Source organism: Dryobates pubescens, chromosome 11 (assembly GCF_014839835.1).
Source record: "Dryobates pubescens isolate bDryPub1 chromosome 11, bDryPub1.pri, whole genome shotgun sequence".
NCBI classification, from domain to species: domain Eukaryota; kingdom Metazoa; phylum Chordata; class Aves; order Piciformes; family Picidae; genus Dryobates; species Dryobates pubescens.
This window is the reverse complement of record NC_071622.1, coordinates 31513059-31530855: the sequence shown is the minus strand read 5'-3', so window position 1 is coordinate 31530855 and position 17797 is coordinate 31513059. Positions and strand designations below refer to the sequence as shown.

General features: G+C 49.1%; 1 protein-coding gene across 1 annotated transcript in view; it reads right to left on the bottom strand.

Annotated features, from left to right (window-relative positions):
• FYB2 (FYN binding protein 2) overlaps nt 1–15617 on the bottom strand; it is a 38521-nt gene extending 22904 nt beyond the window's left edge. Inside the window, 5 exon segments of the mRNA XM_054164972.1 lie at nt 1086–1283; nt 2839–3598; nt 8397–8474; nt 8476–8658; nt 15534–15617. Coding sequence (XP_054020947.1) covers nt 1086–1283; nt 2839–3598; nt 8397–8474; nt 8476–8658; nt 15534–15617 — 1303 coding nt within the window.
• Nucleotides 15618–17797: the final 2180 nt, after the last annotated feature.

The following is a 17797-nucleotide window of genomic DNA, read 5'->3' as shown; positions in this document are numbered from 1 at the left end:
TGCTGCTGCTGCTTTATGGCCAGATGTAAACTGCTCACAACATGCTGCTGTTGGGAGGGAAGTGGGTGTCTGTGGGGGGGATGACATCCAATCTGGAAACTCAGGTGCCTTTTCCACATTAAGGGAAAAAAAAAACCCACCCAAACAGCCTCACTGAAACTGTTTGGTTCGTTTTACTGTGTGAGGAAGATCACAGAATCAATAAGGTTGGAAGAGACCTCAAAGATCATCAAGTCCAACCTGTCACCCAAGACTTCATGACTACTAAACCAAGTGCCACATCTAATCCCCTCTTGAACACCTCCAGGGATGGTGACTCCACCACATCCCTGGGCAGCACATTCCAATGGCTAACAACTCTCTCTGTGAAGAATCTTCTCCTCACCTCAAGCCTAAACTTCCCCTGGCACAGCTTGAGACTGTGTCTTCTTGTTCTGGTGCTGGTTGCCTGGGAGAAGAGACCAACTCTGTCCTGGCTACAACCTCCTTTCAGGTAGTTGTAGAGAGCAATGAGGTCTCCCCTGAGCCTCCTCTTCTCCAGGCTAAACAACCCCAGCTCCCTCAGCCTCTCCTCACAGGGCTGTGCTTGAGACCTCTCCCCAGCCTCGTTGCCCTTCTCTGGACATGTTCAAGAGTCTCAATGTCCTTCTTAAACTGAGGGGCCCAGAACTGGACACAGGACTCAAGGTGTGGCCTAACCAGTGCTGAGTACAGGGCAGAATGACTTCCCTGCTCCTGATGGCCACACACAATAGTTTAGAGTCATAGAAAGCTTTGGAAAGGACCTCCAAAGATCATCTAGTCCATCCCCCCTGCAGTAAACAGGGACATCCCCAACCAGATCAAGCCTGACTTTGAATGCCTTCAAGGATGTGGCCTCCACCACCTCCCTGAGGCAACCTGTTCCAGTGTTCTACCACCCTCACAGTAAAGAACTTCTTCCTAACACTCAGACTTCTCCCTAAAGTCTTATTTCTGTGAATTTGGAATTGTGGCCTTAGAGATGCCAATAAATAGCAAATTATTATTACTGTTATTAATTTTCTGCAGATGAGGTTTGGAAAGAAAGACCAGAAATGTCTTACTTGGTTTAGATCCTCTGTGGACCAAAGGCATGGAATGCTGGAAAGCACCGAGATCAAACTTCTGGGGTCTTGCTGGCTTCTCAGGGGCAGGACCCAGGGATTCAGCTGAAGGGAGAGGTTTAATCCTTGGCTGCTTGCTCCTGGGGCTCTGAGCACGTTTTGCTGCTTGAGGTTGGCACAGAGGATGCTCTGATCCTGCTCCAGAGAAGCACAAGGACAGGCAGCAATTAGCCCTCGATTAGGCAAAAAGCCAGGTGGGATCAGGAGTTGTCATACAGACCTTCCGAGCTTGCTCTGCTTCCTCCCAGCTTCAGCATCCCAGCTACACAGTGGGGCTCTTACCATGCTCCCAGAATGGAAAAATAAATGGGAATGCCCATTTGTACAGCTTTTGGAGAATCATGGAATTGTTAGGGTTGGAAGGGACTTCAAGGATCAGCCAGTTCCAATCCCCCTGCCATGGGCAGGGACACCTCACACTACATCAGGTTGCTCACAGCCACCTCCAGCCTGGCCTTCAGAACCTCCAGGGATGAGGCTTCCACCACCTTCCTGGGCAACATGCTTCAGTGAAGTTTAACTGTACTGGGGCCTCAGCTCTTGACAGCTCCCTTCCTCTGGATTATAAAATACTACCCTAATCCGCTGCACCCAGAACATTTTAATCTGCCAGGATTTAGTGCCATGGCTGTTTCCAATATACAGCCCTGCAAGGGAAAGCTTTCCAGGGTAAACAAAGACTCCATCTTCTCAGTGCCCCTGCACTTGGCATGACATCAGCAAGAGGAAGTGAGCAGCATTCAAGTTCCCTAGCACCAGTTACTAGAAGAAATATTGCAAGGAGGATTATGCTCTCCAAGCTCAAATGTGACCTTTTGCAAAACTGGGAAGGTGCAGAGTGGGGTTTTTATAATTTGAACTAAATTCTCCTTGCAGAAAAGCCAAGCAGCACATAGCAACATTTACCTTAAAACTGCAAAAAGGTCAAAGCAGATCAAAACCAAAGATACTCCTCTGTTCTTTTCACCCTACACTCAAAATTTAGGCAATTTCTTTCAGTGACCTTGAAAAAAAAAAATACAGTGGAGGGGGGAAACTCTTCCCCTTAGCCAAGCAGGGCAGCAGATTGAAGGCTGGGTTTTACCTCCAGGGAAAGAGGAGAACACTACAATGGGCCAGTTTGGCCTCTTTTTGAGGGTCCCAACTTGTAACAGCTTTTCTTTCCAACTGTCCTGGGAGAGTATGTAGATATGCTCATAGAACCATAGAATGCATTGGGTTGGAAGGGTCCTTTAAAGGTCATCTGATTCAACCCCCCCTGCAGTAAGCAGGGACATTTTAACTAGATCAGGTTGCTCAGAGACTTATTGAGCCTGACCATCTCCAGGGATGAGGCCTGGATGTTAGGAAGAAGTTCTTCATAGAAAGAGAGATTGGCCATTGGAATGGGCTGCCCAGGGAGGTGGTGGAGCCACCATCACTGGAGGTGTTTAGGAAGAGACTGGATAGAGTGCTTGGTGCCATGGTTTGGCTGATTAGATGGTGTTGGGTGATGGGTTGGACACAAAGATCTCAAAGGTTTCTTCCAACCTGGTTAATTCTATTCTATTCTATTCCTATTCTACCTCCCTGCACAGCCTGTTCCAGTGTTCCACCACCCTCATAGTGAAGAGCTTCTTCCTAACATTCAAAAATATGCATCTATATAAATGCATCTCTCTATTCTCCTTGTAAAGAGCACAGCTTACTATACCTTTCTGCTGCTGAGATTGCTCTCTTGGTGCACCATACCCTGGCTGGCAGGCTGCAGTTGCCACCATGTTCTCAACAGCAACTCCGTCAGAGCTCCTGTGTCCTCTGGGAGCTTGGGGAAGAACCAGCCCGCTGCTGGGCAGAGCATCCTTCTTCTGGACAGGCAAGTCCAGCATGGGCTTGCTTCCAGACAGTTGCATCCTGCTGCTGCTTGATGCAGCTGGAGCATGCGTTAGCCTCTGCTCAGGGCAGGGTTGCACATACAAGTTTGCTGCCCGCTGGGTCGGGAACACTGCGCTCGCTTTCTCCCCACGGGATGAAGTCTTTTCCCAGATCTGTAGGGTGTGGTGGAAAGAACCTGGGAGCAGAGGGCTCTCTGGAGATGTTTGGGCTGATCCTTGCTGGTCTGTGCAATAGGATGGCAGAGGCTTCTCTAGACCTTGCTTGGGAGGAGTCAGCCCTTTCTCTGAGACATTACCTTTGGGTTCTTCGTCGTGCCCCGGCAGCTTCACGTAGCCCAGCCCGGGTCGAGGCCACACCAAAGGCTTGTGTTGGGAGGCTGGATGGGCAGCTTCATCCTTGGGGTTTAGTATTATTACTTTTCTCTTACTCAAGGGCAAAGGGCTGAAGACAGCATCCTCTCCAGAGTCCAGCTTTGGTGGGATCCTCACAGGCTTCCTAAATGGATGCATGAGCTTGTTGGCCAAGTTGGGGTCATTCTGGAATTTTGCTCTCAGGGCTTTGAAATCAGTCACACCTTCCTGAGGGGGAGAAGAGAGGAAAGCACAAAACATCCACTTTCAGATGGTGACAACAGACAATTTATACAATCATGACCATTTTAGATAGAAAGTGACTCCACCCTGGCTGCTATGTACATGCAGAGCCTGGAGAAAAAATTAAAAGCAGGAAAGAAGAATTGGTTCATTCAAAGGATCCCCCCAAAAGGCTCTCAAATTACTCCTAGTAAGGGCAACAGAGATGAGGCAGGGGAAAGGCACAGGACCAGAGCATGAAAACACAACCAAGCAGAGCCAGTGGAACCTGCTGGGGAGCTGGATCCTGCTCCCCAAAATCACCCAGTGCTGGAGAATCATAGACTCAGAGAATAGTTTGGGTTGGAAGGGACCTTTAAAGGTCATCTAGCCCAAGCTCCCTGCAGTTACCAGAGACAACTTGAACTAGACTAGCTTGCCCAGAGCCCCGTTCAACCTGATTTTGAGTGTGTCCAGGGATGGAGCATCTACCACTTCTTCAGGCAATTTATGTCAATGCTTCACTGCCCTCACTATAAAAAATTTCTTCCTTCAATCTAGTCTAAATCTTCCCTCTTTTAGAGTAAAACCATCACCCCTTGTCCTGGCACAATAGGCCCTGCTAAAAATTCTGTCTCCATCTTTCTTATAGGCCCCCTTTAAGTATTAAAAGGCCACCAAAAAGTCTCCCTGTAACTTTCTCTTCTTCAGGATGAACAACCCCAACTTTCTCAGCCTTTTGCCAGACATCCCCATCCCATCCCCTGCCTCCTCTAGATGACTCGACCATGGGAAGAGAAGCACCAAGCATCCTCTTTGACGGGCTCCAAATGACACCTGGCACAAAAACCTCCTTCTTCCACGGTGCTGGTTCAGCTCAAAGTTCCCTTCAGATTTCTCCCCTCACCATTCTTCCCACCCCAGAAAGCAGAGGACATGCAACCCAAACACGTGGCACACAAGAACAACAAGAGACTCTCCCAGCCCAGGTGATGGACAGTGGCTAAAACACTCAACTCCTCTCCTGGACAGGCCCCAGGTTTTATATGATGTTGCACAAAGAGAGCTAATCATTGACTGCACAATGTAAAAAAAGCACTTAAAGAACATTTTGTTCCAAGCCTTTGTCCCCAAGCATCTCACTGGAAAACAGGGACCACAGTTTTTTTGGCCTGCAGTGTCATGGCTTAAATTCATCCCCAAACTGAACGGGGCGGGGGGGAGAAAATAAATATGAAGGAAAAATTTATGAGCTACTTAAGTCCTTGAACTGCTCTATAACTTTTTATATGCCATGATTACATTAGGTACACCAACTCTGGCAGCTTAGTTCAGTGCAAGGAACTGTAAGGCTTCCTGAGAACCTGTCTAATGAGGAAATTGGAAAAAAATATCTAGGACAGAACTTCGTTATGCTGAAAAAAAAGCCCCGGCCTTAAGTGTTAAGGCAGAGCAGATGAATAGCATATTGAGGGCTTATTGCATTTAATTGCACAATTTATTAAACACTGACAATTTCTCTTGAATAACCCCTTTCACTGGCTTTATTACTTTCACAGGGCAGTGCATGATGTAAAGAAACCAACCCTTGGGGGACCCCAGCTTTGAATTGCTCCAATTCTATCTTGTAGGGAGCGGTCAGCGGCGTGATGCTGTGTGAGCTGCCCAGACAGCGGCGAGCTGGTGGGAAGGGGAGTTCTCAAAAGCATAAGGAGGATGAATCAGGGTGGGGTTTTTTTGGTTTGGTTTTGGTTTTTTTTTTGGGGGGGGGAATAAATAAACTAAAATAATCCCACATGTACCCAATGCCTCCAGCAATGCCAGACAGGAAATACAGCAGTGAGCTGCCCGAATGCAATTGCACCGAGCTTTAGCACGTGCTGCAGCAACAGTGCAGAGTTCAGTGCTGTTTACAGAATAATAGAATTTCAGGGGCTGGAAGGGACCTCCAAAGATCATCCAGTCCAACACCCCCTGCCAGAGCAGGATCACCTATACCAGATCACACAGGAACACATCCCGGTGAGTTTTGAATGTCTCCAGAGAGGGAGACTCCACAACCCCCCTGGACAGCCTGTTCCCGTGCCCTGTCATCTTCACAGCAAAAACTTTTGTCCTCCTGTTTCCATGGAACTTCCTATGCCTCCACTTCCACCCATTGCCCCTTGTGCTGTCATTAGGCATCACTGAGCAGAGCCTGGCTCCATCCTCTTGGCACTCACCCTGCACATCTTTATAAACATTGATGAGGTCACCACTCCTGACTGATTTTCTTTACAGTTCCCCACCAGTGCATGCAGAGGCAAAGAAAACAGAAAAGAATTACCTGCATGTCTCAGTTTACCACAGGTGAGGCAGACTCCTGCCAAAGCAGGTTTTTAGTCAGGCTTCTTCCTGGCACTGGCTGTGACAGTCAGCTTGGCACTACCTTTAACTAAAAGGGGTTGGATACGAGCTTCCCTTTCTCCACCCCCCACCAAGTTGTTCTTCCTCTTGTCCCTGTGATAGGACAAGGGGTAATGGATACAAACTACAGCACAGGAAGTTGCACCTCAACATGAGGGGGAACTTCTTCACTGGGAGGGTCCCAGAGAGGTTGTAGAGTCTCCTTCTCTGGAGACTTTCCAGACCCATCTGGATGTGTTCCTGTGTGACCTGCACATGGTCCTGCTCTGGCATAGGGGGCAGACTCGATTATCTCACACAGAATCACAGAATTAACCAGGCTGGAAAAGACCTTCGAGATCATCAAGTCCAACCTATGACCCAACACCATCTAATCAACTAAACCATAACATTAAGTGCCTCAGCCAGTCTCTTTTTTAAACACCTCCTGTGATGGTGACTCCACCACCTCCCTGGGCAGCACATTCCAATGGCCAATCTCTCTTTCTGTAAAGAATTTCTTCCTAACATCCAGCCTAAACCTCCCCTGGCACAGCTTGAGATTGTGCCCTCTCGTTCTGTCACTGGTTGCCTGGGAGAAGAGACCAACCTCCTGAGGCCCATTCCAACCCCTAACATCCTGTGATAGCTTCAAATGATTTGTCTAATTAACTGGAAAGTTATCTGTGCTTGATGTCCATCACTAGAATATCGTTTCCCCCAGTTTGCAGCCTGCAAACTTGGGTGGTAGGATCATGAGCCCTAGGCAAGAGGTTGGACTTGATGACCTCCAAGGTCTCTTCCAACCTCAACAATTCTATGATTCTGTGATATTGGTACTGATGCCACAAGCAGATCTGGTGCAGGAGAGTCATGTACAGCCCCTGGCTGAGCACACTGAATCACCTTGGAGGATGGAGTTAAACTCAAGTCCACATCCTTCACACCCACACCTGGTTGGACAGTCTCTCCCTCCTCACAAAGCTCCTGAGCTGCTGCTTCTTTGCAGAGGGCTGAGCTTAGCACAACCCTCTGAGGTGCAATGAGTTTTCCTGGTCTCTCCAGGGATGATTTTCCACCTCAGTTGGGACTCTCTCAAACCACAGACCCATCTGAGTGACTCTCTGAGTCAATCCACACACCTCAATCTAGCTCAGGGAGATACTCAGCCTAAATATGGGCTCACAGGCAGGCAGGACACAAGTCATGTCCCAGCCTCAGTGCCCCACCAGCCCAGGGAGGGCTCAGCACAGCAGAGAGAGGCACCACCCCCCACCCCCCTGAAAATCAGACCAGTTGACAAGCAGGGAGAAGACACCAATAAATCACAAGGATTGCCAAAAGCTCACAATATTCATTGCAGCTACATCTGGCCAAATAATTCCCTGTGAATAATGCTACATTTGGCAAAAGCCCACGCAAGATGAGAGAGGAAGAGAGCAAAAAGGAAACAAACTTCCACTGGCCGGAAAGCTCTGAGCGTTATGGAGTCAGGGGACAGCTAAACTTTCCATATTTTCTCCCTGGAAATAAAACGCTCCTCTAACATCATTCTAATAGCAAGAATAAAGCTCAGCTTAAGCCTATGGTAAAGATACTAAGAGACTGGTTTGGGAATATAAGGATCAATGATTAGAAAGAGCAGCAGCTGGAGGCTTGTGCCGACACCAACAACTAACCAAAAGGAATCCAAACTCTCTGCAGCTTTCCTGCTCATTAGTTATCTGTTTTTCTATAACGAGAGAAACCCCACTCGGGACATGACACACAGGACAGCCCAGAGAAAGCACTGTACGTTCTCCTCCTGAAGTGGTTTTGGTTTCATCCACTCTTTATCTCGACCTCCAGGGGAGCTCTCGCGGGTGAATGTTTAATCAGCGCTGCCCTCTGCCCTGCAGCAGGGTGGCTGGAGCTGAGCCCGGGCACCCTGGGCACGCTGATAAGAACACGCTGCAGATACCATCTACTCCTTAACCCACCAGCTGCAGCCAGCAAAACAAAACCACAGGGAAAAACCAAAATGAAATCCACCTCTCCTTTTTGTTAGGTTAAAAGGCAGCCAACTGCAGCTCATCTCAGAGCCATGGGGAGAAGAAACCAGGCAACAGGGAAAACCAAAATAAAATCTACTGTTTGTTAGGTTAAAAAGGCAGCAACTGCAGCTCATCTCAGAGCCGGGGGAGAAGAAACCAGGCGCTAGGAGCCCCTCGATCTGTGCTGTCCCTCTGCGGCCCCCATGCCAAGCAGAAGCAGCAAGGAGAGCCTGCACCACCCCTGCGGTTACACCACTCCCGGCACTTCATGGAGCTAACGGCCCCAAGCTACTAAATCAGCAGCAGAAAGCCAAGCAGGGCAGGGTAGGGGCACAGGGGCCAGAGCAGCCCCTTGCTGTGGTGAAGATGAAAACCCCAGCAGTTACCACGTCCATCCCTTCGCTGCTCCGTGCTGGCTCCGGTGGGTCAGCCTGGCCGCATGGTTCCTTGTCCCTGCCTCTAGCTGGTGCCTGCCACAGCTGCTCCTCACTCTGTCGTCAGGTGAGGCGGGGACAAGCCCAGAACCACACCTGGACCAAGGTATGGGCCTGCCCCCGGGGCGGGGAGAGCTTCACCTGGGCAGGGCTGAGCTGGCCAGAGCAGAGCCCTGCCCACCACCAGGCTTCCTTCATCTGACTCATGAGTTCCCTGAACCGTAAACGTCAACACTGCGGGAAGCTTTGGCTGGGCTCAGAAAGGGAAGCACTGTGTTTGATTTGTCTTTTGGAGCGACAGAATGGCATCTCTGTGCAGCATGGGTGCCTCTGCAGCACCCATGTCCATGCCACACAATCCTTTCAGTTGGAAACAACTTTTAAGATCATTGAGTCCCATCCCTGGCGGTTTTTAAGGCCAGGCTGGATGTGGCTGTGAGCAACCTGCTGTAGTGTGAGGTGTCCCTGCCCATGGCAGCGGGGTTGGATCTGGATGATCCTTGAGGTCCCTTCCAATCCTAACAATTCTATGATTCTATGAGTCCAGCCATTATCTGACCACCAACTCTGCTTCTAAACCATGTCCTGCAGCACTGCATTTCTGCATCTTTTAAACACCTCCACAGATGGGGATTCAACCACCTCCCTGGGGAGCCTGTTCCAGTGTTTGGGAACCCTTTGAGCGAAGAAGTTTCTTCCAGTATCCAACCTAAACTTTCCCTAGTGCTACTTGAGGCCATTTCCTCTCATCCTATCACTAGTTAAAAGGGAGAAGAGACCGACCCTGCACCTCGTTACAACCTCCATTCAGGGAGCTCTAGAACAGGAGGTCTCTCCTCAGCCTCCTTTTCTCCAGGCTAAACAACCCCAGTTCCCTTAGCTGTGCCTCATACGACTTGTTCTCTAGAACCTTCACCACCTTCTCTGGACCCACATAGCAGTTCTCAGGTCCTTTCTCATTTCTGGGGAATGTGAAGCCGAAGTGAGCGCAGCAGTCCCACCATGCCCAGCAACCATCTCTTCATAGGTTTCCTCATGGGTGACACTCACTCCACTGCATCAGCCCAGCCTGCAACAGGCTCTTCCTCAAGCCACAGCCAGAGACCTGAGAGTGATTAAAGCAGACATTTCCCTGAGGACCTAAGGGTTTTCTTCATCTCTGGATAGCAGAACCCAGCAAGAACAGCCATCCCCACTGCAAGCCACAGAGATTCCCTGGTGAGGCAGCTCCTTTTCACAATGAGCTGTATCTCAGTCCTGAGGACAGACCAGTTAAACCAGGGCAAACAAGCCTTTTCCCATTACTGGATATTTCTGGCCTAGAGAACAGCCTGAAAGGATCTGTCCGAACGTGGTGCCCATGTTTTTACAGAGCACGTCTCCTGGGAAAAGCAAGGCTGGTTAACTTGGCAAGAAGAGAGCTCAGAGCCCCAGGACTTTATTTTTCTCCTCCATAACTGATCAAATATTATTTCATCTTTCTCTGTGGGAGCACTTGATGTTTTTCCTTCCAGCAGACACAGCTGCTGCACAGAGCGCAGGTGCTGGGTGGTGTTCAGAAGTGGCTATTGATAGGGCTTGGGTGGGCAGGGAGCCACTGGCAGCCTGGGCAATACTCACCCATGGCCAGCTGACCCTAATCATAGAATCATCAACCAGGTTGGAAAAGACCTCAGAGATCATCAAGTCCAACCTATTACCTAACACCTCATGACAACTAAACCATGGCTTCAAGTGTCATGTCCAATCCTTTTTTGAACACCTCCAGGGATGGTGACTCCACCACCTCCCTGGGCAGCACGTTCCACTGGCCAATTACTCTAATCCCTCACACCAGGACAGAACACTTCACATATATATCATGTCCTTTTAGTCACCTTCCAGCACTTCAAGAGGGCCTATAGGGAAGATGGGGAAGGACTTTCTCTTGGAGTGTAGTGATAGGATGAGAGATCACAGTTTCAGACTGGAAGAGGGAGGGGAAATGTACATTAGATGTAAGGAAGAAATTCTTTACTGTGAAGGGAGTGGATGGTTGTCCAAAGAAGTCGTGGATGCCCCATCCTTGAAAGTGTTCAAAGCCAGATGGGATGGGGCTTTGAGCAACCTTGTCTAGCAGGTGTTCCTAGGGGTTGGAACTAGATGATCTTAAATGTCCTTTCCAACCCAAACCATTCTACAATTCTATGATTATTCCCAAAGACATGCCTGGAAAAGACACCCTCCAGAAATAGATGGCCTTGAGATTAGGGGGAAAGAGATTTGGCAAAGCCTGTCTGTGATGTGCAGGATCTGGTGGCAACCTGTGTGATGGCCTGAAGGTGTTCCAGATTTCTGGCCAATGAGCTGACAGTAACGGGTGTGATACATGACTTACGGATGGACATTCCCCTTCTGCCCATGGGTACTGAGGAAAGCCTTGCCCCAGGCATCTGTTGGGAGTGGGACTAATGGTCTCACAGCCTAGCCTGACCCTGATTTCCAAAGTTAATCTTGAGGAGAGATGAAAAAAAACCCACCCTCCAGGAAAATAAATTGGGGCAAAGAAAAAAAAGAAGACTAATTGGTCGGAGACATGACTCGAAGCCGGAGTCTCGTTCCTCACCACATGAAAAGCCCTGCTGCTGCCTGGTGGTCTCAGAGAAGAAAGGGGGGGTCCTGCCGAGCTGGGAGTTGGCAGGGAAGTCCCCCAAGCCAGGGCTGGAGTTGCAGCCTGATGAAAATGAATGCCTGCTTTGTGTACAGGTAGCTGGGAGGATTTATGACCCGCCCAGTGGTATGAGCGTGGGCTGTGAATTAAAGCACTGTTGGAGACTCGGGAGGTTGAGACTTCAGAGCTGTGGTCCTGTGGAAAAGCACAGGGCAGATTCCCCTAGATGGGCTCTAAAAATAAAAAGAACATGCCAAAAAAAGTTTCTTTAAAACACGCATTTTGTGATTGCTGGCCCTGGTGGGACCCCTCTCGCCTCACCTCCCTTGCCCAGCAGCCCCGGCGCTGCCGTAAATCGCGCTGCGCTGTAGTAACTGCCCGGGGAGCGTGGTGGAGCTGTGATGTAGTTGTGCTCTTGTCAGATCAAACACTGCAGAAGCGGGAGCTGACTTTTTATTCCGGCTGCAGACCTTCCTGGGGAGTGCCTAATGATAAAGAGCTGGAGCTGTCACCTTTAAATGGACCACATGGCGCAATTTCCTTGGAGAAACTAGTCAGGAGACAACAAACCAGGACTCTATGCCCTCCCTGAAGTGCTGCGGGGAACGAAGGTAATCCCATCAGTAGCCCTTCTCCTCCTGCGCCACCTCTCCCCACACTGCTGGAGCCTCCTGCTGGTCCCCACCAAGCTGCAAACTGCCACGAACAGCGGTGTCCCACAAAACACAATGACCACCTTGTCCACCACCGCTAATAAACTGGCAGCAGTTTGGAGCAGGAGCTGGGAGTTTGGTCTGGCTTCGTGTGTCAGAGGCAGTGACCCAGAACAGGAGTTCCCAGGCATAGCCTTGACTTGAATAAAACCAAAGACCACTACTGAGAGGCACAGAACCAAACATTTCCTAAGCAGGCACCGTCTCCCCAGAACAAACAATTTCAGCCTGCTGAAAAATGTAAAATTTTATGATTTGGGTCTAGAGGATGAGTCTCATGAGGAGAGGATGGGGGGACTGGGGATGTTTAGTCTGGAGCAAAGGGGAAGCCTGAGCAAGGCTCTCTGTGACTACATGAAAGGAAGCTGTAGTGAGGTGGGGGTTGGTCTCTTCTCCCAGGTAACAAGAGAGGAAGTGATCTCAAGTTGTGCCAGGGCAGGTTGAGCTTAGATATTAGGAAAAATTTCTTTGCTGAAAGTGTTGTCAGTCCCTGGAACAGGCTGCCCAGGGAGGTGGTGGGGTCACCACCCCTGGATGTAGAAGAGAATCATAGAATGGTCCAGGCAAGAAGGAACCTCCCCAAAGGGCTGCAAGCACAGCTGTCTGCAGAGTTCTTTTCCCTGCATCATTCTTTTCAGCTGCGTAGTGACTGGTGGGATTAGTCAGAGGTTATAGGTATATCATAACAGATTTGGGATTTGCTGGTTTTTAGCTTTCACAGAGGCATTACTTGGGACCAGAAACAACAGCAGAGCTTGGGGATATGCTTTATGCCCGATCTTCCAGACTTTGAGAAAGAGGGAGCAGTGCAATTGGTGAAAACCAGAGTAACTTTTGGACAGTCCAGTTTTCTTTGGACGATAACTAGATTTTGGGGTTGTTTGGCATGAAGAGAAGGCTCCAGGGAGACCTTACAGTGGCCTTTCAGAAGTTAAAGGGGGCCTACAGGATGGGGAAGGACTCTGTATCAGGATTTAAACTGAACCACAGAATCACAGAAAGTTAGAGATTGCAAGTGACCTCCAGAGATCATCAAGTCCAGCTTCCCTGCCAGAGCAGGGTCACACGGGGTAGTTTGCACAGGAATGCATTCAGGCAGTTTTCAAAGTCTCAAGAGAAGAAGACCCCCACAACCTCTCTGGGCAGCCTCCTCCAGGGCTCTGTCACCCACACTGTAAAGCAGTTTATCCTCACATTGAGGTGAAACCTTCTATGTTCAAATTTGTATCCATTGCTCCTTGTCTTATTACTGCACACCCACAAAAAGAGCTTGGCCCCCTCCACTTGACACTCACCTTTCAGATATTTATAGACATTGATCCGATCCCCTCTCAGCCTTCTCCAGACTAAACAGCCCCAGGGCTCAGTATCTCTTCACAGGGGAGATGCTCAAGTGCCCTAAGCATCCATGTGGCTCTCTGTTAGACTCTCTCCAGCAGGTCTCTGTCTCTGTTGAACTGAGGAGCCCAAAACTGGACACAACACTCCAGAGAAGGAGAAGAACCTCCCTGGACCTGCTGGACACACTTTTCTTGATGCACCCCAGAGGACAGATTTAGATTAAAAGAAGAAATTCTTTACTATGATAGTGGTGAAACTCTGGAACAGGTTGCCAAGAGAAACTGTGGATACCCCATCCCTGCAAGTGGTCAAAGCCAGGCTGGATGGAGCCTGGAGCAACCCCGTCTAGTGGAAGGTGTCCCTGCTCATGGCAGGGAAGTGATTGAATTAGATGGATCTTTCCAAGCCAAAGCATGTTAAGATGTTATGATTCAGCTATTTTTTTCATGGCACAATTGGTGATAATTTTATCCCAGTGTCATAACATTAGATTAGGGGATGATCTGACAAGGTATTTTCCCTTGTCATACCTACTTGTGGGACAACACAGATGAAGGAGACAGGACAGAGAGCGAGGGAAACATCTGCTCCTAGGTACAATGCAGTAGGGTCTGTATGCCTGAAAAAAAACACCCAACCCCACACCAAACTTCAGAACTCACAAAACCGAGGAAAAGTAGATAAAAGGACACAACCTTGTGCCAGGAAGAATTTAATCTCAGTTTTTACGTGGTTATTCCGTCCCCAGGAGGGCCAAGAGCAGCACGCCCAGCCTGGTTCCCTGCCCATCTCACTTGTTCTTCCCGGAGGTCATATCGTGGTTTTCCAGCAGAGGGGGAGATAGGATCGCTTGTTCCAGCACCCAGCAGCTTGCTGCGCCTTGCCTTGCTGCCATGCACCAAGAACCGCCAGAAAACGCAGCATTATCGATCCCTGCTTTTAAAAAACCTAACATTTCTTTTTACTGTCAAGGACAAAGCGCTGTTTAGGAGGAGTCCATGAAGGTCCCTACGTGGCTCCTTCAGATGTGTTAAGATCAGCCCCATTGAAGCACTGTAGCAGGCAAGAAAAATAATTTAGAAGCCTTGCCATATTTCAGGGTTTTTTTCCCTCTGTCCAAGCTGCAAGGTTGCCTCTGCAGCACAGCACTGAGCCCACAAACACTGAACTCCATACTTCTTTTTTTTTAGCAATATAGCCCATAATTGCTTGTATGTTTAAGGCCAAGTGTTTACTTTGATAGAAAGTAGGTTATCAGACCAGTTCAGTGACACTGATAGAGTTGGGGCTGTTCAGTCTGAAGAGAAGAAAGCTCTGAGGAGACCTTATTGTGGCCTTCCACTATCTGAAGGGGGTTACAGGAAAGCTGGGGAGGGACTTTTTAGGGTGCCAGGGAGTGATAGGACTAGGGGGGATGGAACAAAACTGGAAGTGGGCAGATTCAGATTGGATGTTAGGAAGAAGTTCTTCCCCATGAGGGTGGTGAGACACTGGCACAGGTTACCCAGGGAGGTGGTGGAAGCCTCATCCCTGGAGGTTTTAAAGACCAGGCTGGATGTGGCTGTGAGCAACCTGATGTAGTGTGGGGTGCCCCTGCCCATGGCAGGGGGATTGAAACTAGATGATGGAGACTTGATGGGGTGCTTAGTTGCATGGTTTAGTTGATTAGATGGTGTTGGATGATGGGTTGGACACAATGACCTTGAAGGTCTCTTCCAACCTGGTCTATTCTATCCTATCCTATCCTATCCTATCCTATCCTATCCTATCCTATCCTATCCTATCCTATCCTATCCTCTTCTTTGAGGTCCCTTCCAACCCTGATCATTCTATGATTCTGTGACACCAAATGAAGCCTGGCATGCTCAGCACTAGAGCTGTGGCTGACTTCTGGTCCTCAGGTGGACCTTTTCCACAGCCTTTGGGTTCAGCAAATGGGAAACAGGCCTGATGCACACAGAAGCCACAGTTTTGTTGGTCTTTCCAATGCTCCAGCTCACAGCAGCCACTCAGTGGTAAGAGAATTTAAAATGGGGATCAAAACAGAGATAAAGGTCAAGAAATGAGATGCACAGCTGGTGCACAGGGCAAAAAGCATGTTGGTGGTTGCAGAGGTTGATCAGCCCTGTTATGAGGACACGACCACTACCTGTGATGTGGGTCTGTCACTGTGACTGTGACCACTCCTGCCAGCACTTGAGGGCAGTGTTTGCTGTCACCCCACTGACACAGAGGGTGATGAGGAGGGTCAGGTACAGCCTGCAGCATCCTTTCCCTGTCCTGCAGTGATGCAGCATGAGGCCTTCAAGGCTGCACAAACATCATCTAGCACAGAGCATCTGCTCAGCAGCCTCAACTACAGCAAACTGGTTTCATCTGACTTACCCTTAACACTCCATTCTGGAGCACCTTAACACCTCCATCCCTGAAGGCATGCAAAAGTCTCGTAGACATGGCACTTTGGGACATGGTTTAATGGCCATGGTGATGTGGGGCTGATGGTTGGACTCAATGAACTCAGAGGTCTTTTCCAACCCAAACAATTTTGCATTCTACTGCTACTTGTGCCTTCTGTTTGCTGTACAGTATTGTTTTGGGGTTAAGCACTGGAAGTCTTGACCATAGAGACAGAAAGTCCTCCAGGGGCTAGACAGTCGAGGAGATGGACCCCCTTTGCTCTGCCCTGGTGAGGCTGCATCTCAAATATTGTGTCCAGTTCTGGGCCCCTCTGTTCAAGAAGGACCTCAAGGAACTGCTTGGAAGAGTCCAGCACAGAGTCACAAAAATCATTAAGGGAGTGGAACATCTTCCTTATGAGGAGAGCCTGAAGGAGCTGGAGCTCTTTAGCTTGGAGAGGAGGAGACTGAGAGGTGACCTCATTCATGTTTATCAAGATGTGCAGGGTGAGTGCCAAGAGGATGTTCCATGGCATAGGAAGTTCCATGGAAACAGGAGGAAAAATGTTTTCCCTGTGAGGGTGACCGAACACTGGAACAGGCTGCCCAGGGGTGTTGTGGAGTCTCCCTCTCTGGAGACATTCAGGACCTGCCTGGATGAGTTCCTGTGTAATCTGGTGTAGGTGATCCTGCTCTGGCAGGGGGTTGGACTGGATGATCTCTGGAGGTCCCTTCTAACCTCTAATGTACTGTGATGCTGTAACGAGCTTGGCTTCCTTGATAGAAGGGATTTATCCTGTGAAGCTCCTCTGCTCTCCAGTGCCTGCAGAGAGGATGAGCTGAGAGAGGCCATGTGTGCTGTGAAAGCATGCCTGAAACAGAGACCTTTCCAAGGGCAGAGCTCCAATTGCAAGGCAGTAATTTCTTGATCTTGCCATATCTAACCTCTCTGTAACCTCTGCACAGTGCAACAGTCTCTGTGTTTTTAAAGAAACATGGCCCTGCCCCCCCTGAATGAAAAGCTGTCTGCTCTCTGCTTTTCCCTGGGGAACCAGGAGAGAGCAAACAGCACATGGCAGGTGTCAGTCACATTGCTTGACACATGACAGCAAGAAGCTCAGATGCAACTTTGTGGGTCTGATGCATCGAACAGAGCACACACACACAAAAGAACAGAACTCTGCCTTTAGAGGTTCATGGTCTTCAAATCAGGAACAAAAAAAATATCAGATTTACAGTATTGCACAGAAAATATACTGAAAAAAAATAATAGAAAGAGAATATTGGTATAAAAAAGAGTGATTCTTTTCAGTAGCTGCATCCACAGGATCACAGCATGTCAGGGCTCGGAAGGGACCCAAAGAGATCATCAAGTCCAACCCCCCTGGCCAGAGCAGGACCACAGAATCCAGCACAGGCCACACAGGAACACATCCAGATGGGTCTGGAAAGTCTAAAGAGAAGGAGACTCCACAACCTCTCTGGGGAGACTGTTCCAGTGCTCTGTGACCCTCACAGTGAAGAAGTTCCTCCTCACATTGAGGTGCAACCTCCTGTGCTGTAGTTTATGTCCATTACCCTTGTCCTATCACAGGGTGCAAGTGAGCAGAGCCTATCCCCTCCCTCCTGACACCCAGCCCTCAGATATTTATAAACATACATTCAATCCCCTCTCAGTCTTCTCTTTTCCAGACTAAAAAGCCTTAGCTCCCTCAGCCTCTCCTCATAAGGCAGTGCTCCAATCCTCTAATCATCCTTGGAGCCCTGCTGCAAGATCTATAGGGATATCCTAAAAATAATAGTAATTTAAAAAAAAAACAACTCCATATAAAGAAAGTACAAATGCAAATTGCTGGACAACAGCAGCATCGTGTTGTGCTACCATTCAGTGAGACTGAGATAGGCTGGAGAGCTGGGCAGGGAGAAGAGGAATGAAATTCAACAAGGGCAAGTGTAGAGTCTTGCACATGGGAAAGAACAACCCCATGGAGTGGTATGGGCTGGGGACTGACCTGTTGGAGAGCAGTGAAGAGGAAAGGGACCTGGGGGTCCTTATGGATGGAAAGGTGACCATGAGCCAACAATGTGCTCTTGTGCCAAGAAGGCCAATGGCATCCTGGGGTGCATTAGAAGGGCTGTGGCTAGGAGGTCAAGAGAGGTTCTCCTCCCCCTCCACTCTGTCCTGCTGAGGCTGCATCTCAAACATTGTGTCCAGTTCTGGGCCCTCAGTTCAGGGAGGACCTCAGGGAACTA